This window comes from Chenopodium quinoa, unplaced genomic scaffold (assembly GCF_001683475.1).
Source record: "Chenopodium quinoa cultivar QQ74 unplaced genomic scaffold, ASM168347v1, whole genome shotgun sequence".
Taxonomy (NCBI): Eukaryota; Viridiplantae; Streptophyta; class Magnoliopsida; order Caryophyllales; family Amaranthaceae; genus Chenopodium; species Chenopodium quinoa.
Genome location: NW_018742959.1, coordinates 3,187,385 through 3,200,000, shown reverse-complemented (window position 1 = coordinate 3,200,000; position 12,616 = coordinate 3,187,385). Strand labels below are relative to the sequence as shown.

The following is a 12,616-nucleotide window of genomic DNA, read 5'->3' as shown; positions in this document are numbered from 1 at the left end:
TAATAAAATATTTCGGAAAAATCCATAATTAATAATTAGTAAACGACTTAAAAATACGGGGTATTACAGTCTAGCCCCCTTAAAAGAAGTTTCGACCTCGAAACTTGAGTAAAAAGTTGGTTAAATATTTCAAGTTAGTACAAGTTGACTAATGCACAACTTATAATGACTCAGAACAACTCAAACTATGACTCTGGCACAATGCATAACTACTCAAAATGTCTCAAAAACTAATCATAAAGGGAAAAAGAGCGAAACTTTATCGCATTCTACCCCCCTTAAAAGGAGTTACGCCCCTGTAACTCGACTACTGACCTTAGAAAACAACTCTGGGTATCTTTTCCTCATATCTGCTTCGGCTTCCCAAGTAGCTTCCTCGGTTTTATGGTTTGACCATAGAACCTTGACTATCTTAACATTCTTGTTCCTAGTGCTTCTCACTTTACTATCCAAAATCTTCACAGTTCTTTCCTCATAAGTCAAGTTTTCGTCCATCTTGATGGTTTCAGGGTGTAAAACATGGGAAACATCTGGTATGTATTTTCGAATTTGGCTCACATGGAACACATTGTCAACTATTTCTAGCTCATTAGGCAAATCCAACTTGTATGCTACTTTTCCCACCTTTTGGATGATCTCGTACGGTCCAATGTACTTCGGGCTTAACTTTCCTCTTTTCCCGAACCTCATTACTCCCTTCATCGGAGATATTTTCAATAAAACTTTCTCACCTACTTCGTATTCCTCATTTCTCCTCTTAAAATCTTCATAAATCTTTTGACGATCTTGTGCGGCTTTAATTTTCTCTTGCCGTCTCTTCGATAATCTATGGCCCGAGTGTAACTGTCTCACTTATGTCGTTCCAACATATCAGGCTTCTACACTTTCGCCCATACAAAGCCTCAAATGGTGCCATCCCAATACTTGCATGATAACTGTTGTTGTAGGAAAACTCTATTAAGTTCAAATGATCTTCCCATGAACCCTGGTACTCCATAACACATGATCTCAACATACCCTCTAATGTCTGTATTGTTCTCTCTGTTTAACCATCGGTTGTGGGGTAGAATGCAGTGCTCATCAACAACTTAGTCCCCATAGCCTTTTGTAAACTCTGCCAGAAGTTGGATAAGAACCTTGAGTCTCTATCCGAGATGATGTCCTTCGGCACACCATGGTATTTCACCACAACTTTCACATACGCTTTTCCCAATTGATCCATCGACCATGTACTCCTCATTGGTATCAACGTTGCACACTTCGTTAGTCGATCCACTATGACCCAAATTGTATCATTTCCTGCTCGAGTCTTTAGCAAATCTCCTACAAAATCTATAGAGATCGAATCCCACTTCCAATAGGCACCTCCAAGGATTGAACTTTTCCTTGGGGTCTCTTGTGCTCGATTTTGACCTTTTGACAAGTCAAACATCTAGCCATGAATTCTGCCACTTCCCTTTTCATATTCGGCCACCAGAATGTCTTTTTCATGTCCTTATACAACTTATCTCCTCCGGGATGCATTGAATAAGGAGAGCTATGAGCTTCCTCCATCAACCTTTGCTTCAAATCACCTCGATTATGTGGAACACACCATCTCCCTTTAAACCTCATGCTTCCATCATCGGCTATAGAAAAGTCCAATATTTTCCCTTCCTCGATCTTTTCTTTAATTTTGTTCAACTTCTCGTCCCTAGGCTGACTTTCTCGAATCTCATCATAAATCGACGGTTTGCTCAACAAGGAACCCAAAATTTTCTTTACCTCTCCTTGTTCCAATACTTCCAAATTCTTCTTTTGGAACTCCACACATAATTGATCTGGTAGGATCATCGCGTTAACTGCATGACTTGACTTCCTACTTAATGCATCAGCTACAACATTCGCCTTCTCTTCATGATACTGAATCTCCAAGTCGTAATCCTTAATCAACTCCAACTATCGTCGTTGTCTCCTGTTCAACTCCTTTTGAGTGAATATGTACTTCAAACTCTTGTGATCGGTGAAAATCCTACATGTCACTCTGTATAAGTAGTGTCTCCAAATCTTCAATGAAAATACAATTGCGGCTAACTCCAAGTCATGGGTCGGGTAATTCAGGTCATAAGGCTTCAATTGTCTCGAGGCATAAGCAATCACCTTTTGATTTTGCATCAACACACAACCTAACCCAAACTTTGACGCATCACTATACACCTCATATTGCTCACTTCCATCAGGAAGGGCTAACACAGGTGTTGTAGTCAACTTTTCTTTTAATGTTTGAAAAGCCTTCTCACACTCCGGAGTCCACTCGTACTAACATTCTTTCCTCATTAAGCTCGTCATAGGCCTTGCAATTCTTGAGAAATCCTTAACAAATCTCCTATAATAACCCGCTAATCCTAGAAAACTCCGAACATCTGACACACTCCTTGGGGTCGGCCATTCACTTACAGCCTTTACCTTTGCTGGATCCACCAATACTCCTTCCTTAGAAATCACATGACCTAGGAAAGCTACCTCTTCCAACCAAAACTCGCACTTTGAGAGTTTGGCATATAATTGACGCTCCCTTAAGGTTAACAATACCACCCTCAAATGGTCCTCATGCTTATCTCGATCCTTCGAGTGCACCAAAATATCATCGATAAACACCACTACAAACTTATCTAAGTATGGACTAAAAATTCGGTGCATTAAATCCATAAAAAAAAGCAGGTGCATTGGTTAACCCAAATGACATTACAGTGAATTCATAATGACCATAACGAGTCCTAAAAGCACTTTTTTCAATGTCTGACACGGCTATCCTCAACTGATGATACCCCAACCTCAAATGGATCTTCAAAAATATTCCCGCCCCTTTTAACTTGTCGAACAAATCATCAATCCTAGGCAACGGGTACTTGTTCTTGACCGTCATGTTGTTCAACTCTCGGTAATCTATACATAGCCTCAAGCTTCTATCCTTCTTCTTTACGAACAACACCGGTGCACCCCATGGTGATGAAATCGGTCGAATGTATCCTTTCTCCAGCAAGTCGTCTAACTGAGTCTTCAATTCTTTCATCTCAGCCGGGGCCATCTTATATGGAGCCTTTGAAATAGTTCCTATCCCGGGCACTAAGTCTATATTAAACTCAACATCCCTCACAGGTGGCATCCCTGGAATTTTTTCGGGGAAAACGTCAAGAAATTCATTTACTACTGGAATATTTTTCCCATCATCTCTACCTCCTTCTTCTATCCTTTGGACACTACACAAATACGGTGGATGTCCCTTTGCCACACACTTCTTAAGTTGCAAAGCATATATGATTTTTAACCCTGATTTCTTCCCCTCCCTTCGATAAGTTACCCTAACTTTGCCCGGGCCACTCAACGTGACCTTTTGGGCCTCGCAATCAATTTGGGCCTTGTACTTGCCTAAGCAGTCCATCCCCAAAACAGCATCGAGATCTTGTAAGTCAAGCTCGATTAAATCTGACGGAAACTCTATATTTGAAATAACAAGAGGTACATTCTGATGCATTTTAGTGCAACTCACCACTTCCCCTGATGGGATAGCAATATCAAAGGAAACAGACACCAGACTCTCTAACTTGAGTCTATCTACTAAAGTTCAAGAAATAAAAGAGTGAGACGCCCCTGAATCAAACAAGAATTTAGTAGACATAGAACAAATAAAGAAATTGCCAATTACCACATCAGAAGCAGTTGCAGCCTCACGGCTGTTTATCACGAACACACGACCCTTAGGAGCAGCTCCACTATTGTTGTAAGGTCCAGGCTTAGGATTGAATACGCTGGGCTGAGTTGGCATGGGTTGGTTCTTCTCATCTAGGGGTTTACCCGTCTCCTCATCTGAAACCTTCTTATAAAACTCATACTCACGGTGGCCTAGCTTTTGGTAGTAGCGACAGGTCACTAGGTTTCCCTCAAAATCCTTTCTTGGGTGGTTTTTCGCACATCTCTTGCAAAAATAGGTTCTCTTGGGTTTGTCTCCATTCCCTCGGTTCCCATTCCCTCTTTCAAAATTACCCCTGTTGTCCCTTTTCCCATTAAAATTCCCACTCGGGTTCCCCTTTACCTTGAGTTTCATCTCACTCCCATTGAAAGCTCCACTAGGCTTCCTCTTTTCCCTAGAATAGTTTCCTTCTAGCTCTCTCTCTTTGATCCCATAAAGGTGTGCTTCCCTCCCGTAAACCTCATCTAAGGTCTCAAAAGTCACCCTTCCCAATTTCCCTTGAAAGGTTAAAGTCAAACCTTGCTCAAACCTCTGGGCCTTAAGCGCCTCAGTTGGCACTACCTCAGGTGCAAATCTCATTAACTCAATGAACTTGCTATAATACTTATTAATCGTCATGTTCCCCATCCTAAGGTTCGTAAACTCCATACACTTTTGTTTCCTCAAATAGGCAGGGTAAAACTTCTCTCTCAAAGTTTCCTTTAATTGAGCCCACCCAAAGTTAGGATTACTCAACAAGTCATCTCTCCTTTGACTCAACCACAAATCATTTTCCTCTCTAAGGTAATAAACAACATTATTGAATTTTAATTCCTCATGTCAATTAATAGCATCAAAAAGTTCATCAAATTCCCTTACCCAATTTTCTAAGCTCGCTGGATCTAATTTGCCAAGGTAAATGGGTGGTTTGGCCGCAGCTATTCTTTTAAAAACTTCTCCAAAAGCATCAAGGTCATTATGGGCTTTTCCCTGGTTTGAGACAATACCAGCTATGTTTTCGGTTATTTTGGTTAGCCTTTTGATGACAGAGCTGACCTTGGAACTACTCCCTTTCTTAATTTGTTGCCTTAGAGACATGATCCTGAATAATGTGGTAATTAAGCACATGAATGTAAAAATAAATTACTCATCCATCCAAAAAAGACTTAGATATGTGATAACTTAACTGTTCGCAAAATATCTTGAATATTAAACGTTCATCAGTTTAACTAGCAAGTCTAAACTGTCATTTTAGAAGCAACTCTATGTAAGATCTCAAAATAAATCATCACAAGATTTATCATAATTTGCATACAATTATAACAAACATTTCTCCATATAATTCGTCACATAAAAGTGCAATTCACCTTCCAATCCATTTCCAATTTATGAATAATTATCGAATAATACTTCATGAACCTTCACTAATGTACCGTGGAATATAAAAATTCCCAAAATACTATCAATCTTAATGCAATTCGAAATTTAATTCAAATCTATATATTCTAAAACAAAGTTTGGACATTTGCTTAGTCCATATGCACATAATTTACGTAAAGTTCGAAATAATTTTTGAATACGTTTATTTCAAACTCTTAAATTTCGGAAATATTATATGTATATATATAGTTATAAGTTGAATCCTTGATTCATATTGTGGATTAATTGGACCAACGAGATACCAGGTAGGAGAGGTTAGGGACGACGTTGCCCTGAGCCCAAGTCCTGTCTAGCCAGAGCTCATTGCTAAGCCAATAATCCCCACTATTAATCATTATTCATATTAGAGTGGAAAATAGTTTTTACTTAAATATATACTTAATATATACTTTCAGAAAAAAAAATACGAAACTCTATCCTATATGCCCTTCTTAGGTTTACCCATCAGTTTTGTATTCCAATTTTTATCTTTTTTTAAGACTCAAAAACTGATACCACTTTGTAACACCCCCAAATTACTCTCTAATATTTAACAATGCTAATCCAACTTTAGGGAGTAATGTGGGAGTATTACCACCACCTGATTACGTAAGGCTTAACAGATTTTTGCAGCGGAAAACAGTACTTATCTTTTATTAATAATAATAGTAATAATAATAGTTTGATACACTTTCAAAGTAGCTACACCACTAATACTATGTTTAGTAAATTAAACTAGGTGATCACCGCCCATCACTCCCAATGCAACATATAGTTCACGTTGTCCGATCGCCATCACCTATCTACTTATCAAAATGATAAGTAGGGCCAAGCCAAAACAAAACAAATACATATTAGCCAAAATGTTAAGTACATACAAATGCTAGACATGTAAAATCAATTTAATTATCTAAACATGCTTTCAAAGAGACTTAACTTTGATAAATCATAATTTATCCAAACCATTCCTGAATAGAAATTCATGTATAAAAACCTGTCAAAATAACCAATTTTCGAAATAACCAACTTTTCAAAGATAATTCCGAATAGGATGGATTAGTCCATATTTTCATAAATCGTTTTCCCATCTAAGTGTGCACACCCCCCCAAACTAGTAACTCCTTTACATAGTGCTATCAAGGGGAAAGACTAGGTCATACAAAGTCCATAGTCTTTAACTTACTCCGCATAGTGGGAGTTAAAAATCCAAAGATCCAAGGAGTAAATCCTCTTAAATAAATTTTCCAATATCCCATACTCGGGATAATTTAAACAATAAAACTTCCTTTTTAAAACATCTTGAATATTAGTACAAGTTTATAATCGACCAAATGAAATATTGGAACATTAGAGATCAAACACTTAAAACATGTTTCTCCCAAACATATTTCACAATCATTTAAACATGGTTCGAAATGTAAATCACGTTGCATATAAAAGTGACTTTTAAAAGATCTAGCCACCTGTACGTACCTTGATCCTTGCACACAAGTACGGAACTCCTAATTTTGAACCCGAAATTCCTCCTATAACAAACCAATAATCCTAATCAAATACTTTTCAACCCATAGACACAAGGACTTAGACTATCGACTTTGACTAGTTGTGCATGAACAATTTATTATCATAACCCTTTTATAAAATTAACATTTGTATTCATGAAATTATCTTTAACAATCCATAAATAATAATAATAATAATAATAATAATAATAATAATAATAATAATAATAATAATAATAATAATAATAATAATAAGTTAGTAGTCTAGTATGTAGGTAGTAGTTGTAGCAAAAATATCAACAGTAACAACTACAATACTAACAACAACAACAACAACAACAAAAACAACAACAACAGCAACAACAACAACAATAAGAAGAAGAAGAAGAAGAAGAAGAAGAAGAAGAAGAAGAAGAAGAAGAAGAAGAAGAAGAAGTAGTAGTAGTAGTAGTAGTAGTAGTAGTAGTAGTAGTAGTAGTAGTACGTAGCATAGGTGTACTAGTAGTAATAGTAGTTGAGAGTAGTAGTAGTAGTAGTATTAGTAGTACTTAGTAGTAGTACTAAAATGATGAATATATGGCTTACTTACGGTGAGCAACGCAAGGAAGGAGATGGAAACAAGGTGGTGGTGGTCGAATGGCGGCGGTATGGTGGCAGCGAGGTGCTCGTGAGGAGTTCAAGACCACAAATGAAAGCTAAAAGGAGGTGAATATGGGGGAGGAAGGAGAAAGGAGAAGGAAAGTAAGAAGAGAAGTAGGAGATGTGATGAAAATAGCTCATGTTCCATGGCTATTTATAGCCCCAACTCAGGCACTATTCCAACCGATTTCATAAATGCTGCCAACCCAATTAATGCAGCCAACCAAATAAATGTTGTTGGCCTAATTAATGTAGCTGGCCCAATAAATGCTGCTGGCCCAATAAATGCAGCCGGCCTAATAAATGTTGTGAATATGAGTAGTATTAATATAAGGGTTGATTTTGATTACGGAAGGAGGAATAATTTGGTACTTGTTAGTTTGACTCGGAAGCAAAATACTGGAAGTTGAAATTCAAACAACTTTGGGTTGACTCATATAATTATAAAGCGTAATAAAATTATATCTTTGTAAAATCATATATGGACTTAAATATATATATTTTTTTGTATGATAAAATATTTTTGAAAAATCATAATTAATAATTAGTAAACGGCTTAAAAATACGGGGTATTACAGCTTGGTAGTGAGGTATACATGTGATAGTGATAACGATCATTTTTTCATTTATCGATCATGTTCAATAAATGTTCCCCGCTTAGAGAAGATGGAGATATCCCACGTAGGCGGACATATTTGTTTCTCATGATGAGTGAGAAGGCGAATGCTCAAGAGTTGTAAAAGACATCTAAAGTTGACGTCAAGGCTGTCGATATATCAAATCAATTTATTGTATTAATTCTTTTTCTTTATAGGCAATGTATATAGAACCTGAATTACATTGGTAATAACTAGCCCTATTATTAAAAGAAAAGAAGATGATTGTTTTTTAAAAAAAAGTGATAATCATCTCTTTTTTATTTGGCAAAAGATATTGAAAACATCGAATTTAGTTTGATTCGATTGCTTTACTAACATGATATAATCAAGCCAATGACTTTCAAATCATCCAAATCATTTTAATTTTTTTTTTATGATCTTGTAATCATAACTCAACACTTCATGCATTTTATATATGGGCATGACTACTCAATAGTCGGTCCATATATGCAAAGGCCTAAGATTGGCCATATTTTCATGGAATGATGATTTTGGTATATGGTTATGGTCTACCTCAAGGAGGGCTTTTCCAAGGTTGTAGCGTGGCTAGGCTTTGGGTTATGAACAATAGACAAGCTCAAGTATACTCCCAAAATCCCATTCTTTTGGTGCTTCTCAAATTAAAACCTTTCTGTTTTGTGTGGCAGCTTCCTACATTAGGTGTCTTTTCCTTGTCATCTCTCCTTTTCTTTCTCTCTCTTTTTTTTTGACAAGTATTGTACGTTTTGGGTTAAGAACGATTTTTTTCTTTTGCATTTGATCTTTCCTTTTTGGTTTAGACTAACTTTGTGTCCCCCTCTTATGTTTCATTCCCCCAATTTCCTATTTGTATCTTTGCACCATTCCCATCCCAAGGTAAGGAATAATGTAGGTTAAATAACTAAGCTCAATTGATGAGGCTCAAAAGGGCTGTCGAAAAGATGGATTTTCTCTAAGGCTAAGAACATGGGATTATATTTGTGGAGTTTCAAGTTTCCTCCTGTGTTGGTGAAATCATCATATCCTTTCTTTATGGGCCTAAGATGGGCCTCTTTTCATTCAATACATCTTATAAGCCAAAGCTCATTAAGATTCTTAAAGTGTTGAGTATGTATGCCTTTTGATATTGCCTGTTTGTATGTATACGTTTTATTTAATTCAAGTCAATAACAATAAAGAGATTGAAAAGAGAACAACATAGACGTACTTAAAAATATATTTTTTATTCATTAATTAATGAGAGTACCAAATAAGTAGATTCGACAGGATGAATTTCTTAGTCTATCATAAAAAAACAAAGGAAGGAAACAAAACAAGACCTAGGGTGCTACATCTTGAATTGTTGACAACTTCTTGAGATTGCATCTTCGAGGTTTGTCCATTTCCGATGTAGGTGAAATACTCTCTAAAAATCATGTCCATCTATATGATTCATGGTTTCATTTATCAAGTCCCTTTCAATTAATGTTCCCACAATATAGACTTTTTTAAATATGTCTAAACCATGGTATTGTTAATGGCACTTGTATGGTGGAGACATATTGTTTATGAACTTTGGGACAAGTTCATGATCGAAGGTCTTTGTGGAATAAGAGCAACCTTTGATCGCCACCTAGAAAAGAAGTCAATGAAGCCTCCTTCTTCCCCTTTCTTAAGCAATTCGAGATCGCGCAAGGTAGTTGTGAGCTCGATATTATCTCCATATTGGGATAAAAAACGCTTTTACAACGTCACTCCAAGTGGAAGTTTGTTTTGCATCGAGGTTATAAAACCATGATCTAGCACTTGGGTCCAATGAAAGAGGAAAAGTACATGCATATAGGCTTGGCTCAACCCCTTTCAATGCCATAATTCCAATAAAGCTCATTAAGTGAGTCCTAGGATTGTCTGTAACCTTAAAGGTTGGTAAATCCGTAATCAAGAACTTTTCTGGGAGAGTCTTGCCACTAGGTTGTGGTGCAAGCTCATAATTGATTTACTTATTCCCTAAGTTAGCTCGAAGGACAAGTTTCTCCAAGACCTCCATTCTTTCGGCTCTTGCTTTTTCTTGTAGAATGTTTTCTTTTTCTTTTTTTTTTTTGGCTTTTATTTTAGCCTTTTATGCTTTTTTATGAGCCTTCGTTTGGGCTTCTTCTTCTCGTAGGGCCTTTAGGTTTTGGAGTTCCTCTCTAAGTTTCTCCAATGCTGCTTTGTCACCCATGATTGGACTAGTATGCGAATGTGGAAGATTATCTAGTAATGCGTATCACGAGAAATTGAGCGCGTTCACTTATACCTTTTCTGCCAAGCATTCAAACAATGAATCAAAGTCAAAATATGTTTCTCTTTTTTTAATCATTTTAATACGAATTCACTTTAAGAAAGTTTGTTGATGTAGGATGTCAAAAAATTCACGAACAATCATTAATGGAATGTCATGATTTCTATTGACTTCAACAAGGTAATCATCTAAGGATTTTACTTTAAATGAATTGTTTTCGAAAAAGGTAGAAGAGAAAGACAAGAAAGTTGGATTGAAAATGCTCATCAAGTTTTTAAAAATATTAACCGACCCGAATACACCCCTTAAAATGATCAAAAATAGTATGGTATTTATTGATCACTTAGATTGTAATAGAGATCTATATCATTTTTTTCGATTGTGATTCTCATATTGCTGACCTTTAAAGGATAATATCTTACTATTTGCTTAAAAATAATAATGGCCTCCGAATGTAAAATCCAAGAAATAATTAAATCATTTTCTTAGTTTTATCATTCATTATCTTCTCTTTTTTTTTAAGAATTATAATGTATATATTTTTTTTAAAGAACAATTTTTTTTTGGTTCTTTTTTTCCTTTTTTTTTTTTTGTGTGAGGCAAACATCCCAAGTAAGTTTCTTGGGATTTTATTTTTAAACCATATAAGATGTAAATAAATTATACTCTTAAATCTAGGTTAACCAATTACAGCTAAAACATGATGAATACGAAATAGGCACATTTAAGAATAAACATATTGATGACGTCCTATTAAGGGATGCGGACTTCTAATGACGAACCTCATCAGAAGTAATGTCATTAGTTCGATTATAAAGTACGTAAACAAATCATTATAATAAAAAATAGTATCGTGCGTAATTTTCCGTCTTGCGCTAAGGTGGAAAGTGCATTTTCAAGAGTAGCATCTACCACATGCAATTTTTTTTTTTCTGTGCGAAAAAGCAAAAGGAACGATAAAAAAAACATTTTTTTGCAAAAACGCAAAAATAATGATAAAAAAATTTTTTTGAATTTTTTATTTGTGCGAAAATGCAAAAGGAACGATAAATTTTTTTTGGATTTTTCGAAATAAAACAAAAAAAAGACGATCATAGTAAACGTTAGACAACGTTGTTAGCCAAAAAGATATTCTTAGCACCTACTTAACGATTAACCTTGAAGCGGTAGTATATTTTTCTCCGTATGATATTGCTCGTAACGAGTCAAAGTTGAACAGTGGGTGCGCACAAGACCCAGTGTTGCGCGGACCGTAACTTCTAAACTTGCGATAGGAGGGCGCGCGCAACTTTGACAGTTGCGCGTGCCACCTGGTAGGTTTGACAAAATTCTTTTTTTTTTATAATTATTATTATAAATTTTTTTTTTTTAAAAATCGATGTGATTTTTTTTTTTGTTTTTTGGGTCGAACCACAATTTTTTGCGATTTTTTTTAATTATATTTCTAGGTAACAAGTTGGAATTAGTTAGATTAGATACAAAACACATATTCATGTAGTCACATAAGCACATAAAAGGAACCATCAAAGTATACAATGCCATTCTAAGGTCAAGGCTTGGGTGTCCAAAGGTACCATATCTTAAGAGACGATGCATGAATCAACCACTCAACGTGTTGACCCGTGACATAGCCCTCCCAACATTTTGTTGGCGATATGGGTGGGATGATTGTTATTGATTTGGGATAGAAGCCTAATGTTGGCAACCCCTAGTCAATGAGCCAATTCCCAAAGGTTAAGCTATGCTATGATTATACATGATGCAATGTTGCTTGTATGAATTTTATTTTTGTGAAAAAGGAAGATATTATACGTTCGATTCTCTCTCTCTAACTAGAGATTATCCAAGTTAGTTCTCGTTACAATCCATAGGCAACCTAGTGTTGGAAACCTTGAACCATAACTACGAACTAATCTTGTAACCTCTAAGTCCCTAGCGGAGTCGCCACTGTAAGGAGGGTGATCCCATCTTTCCTTAAATGCCCATAGCCATTTAAAAGCCTAGGACTTTACACTTGTTAGTAGGATTTTAATTCCTGACTGTTTGGGGGACCTTAAATTAGAATTGATTCTGTCATTACGCTTTTTTATAAGAAACAAGTAGGAGTTGCTGATGAGTTTTGGGAAAACTCATAAACCTCGTTCATGCCTTTCTTCCATGTGGAGTTCATGGAATACTTAGCACAAATCGTAAGTTTACCCATGCACAAATTGGTCTACATAAACCAGAAATGAGTTCGGGGGCGAGGGTACTAAAATAATGTTCCCTTCATAGGGGGAATCACTATTCTAACCCTAGTGTGGCCTCTACTAGCTCTTCCTTTTTTACAATTTCATCACCAAACAATATATGCAACGTGATTCCTAAAACTAAGTTAGTTGATTTTTTTACACACATTAATTCACGTAGGAATTACATTGCAACGTCGTTATTCTTTATTTAATCAAAT

General features: G+C 36.0%; 1 protein-coding gene across 1 annotated transcript; it reads right to left on the bottom strand.

The window, feature by feature from the left end:
• Positions 1-288: 288 nt before the first annotated feature.
• LOC110728713 lies at positions 289-702 on the bottom strand. Its single transcript, XM_021908356.1, has one exon. It carries the CDS (start codon positions 700-702, stop codon positions 289-291), a length of 414 nt encoding a protein of 137 aa, XP_021764048.1.
• Positions 703-12,616: the final 11,914 nt, after the last annotated feature.

What these genes read in the sequence shown, in the direction of transcription:
- LOC110728713 (XM_021908356.1), bottom strand. Translation starts at nt 702, where the DNA reads ATGAAGGGAGTAATGAGGTTCGGGAAAAGAGGAAAGTTAAGCCCGAAG.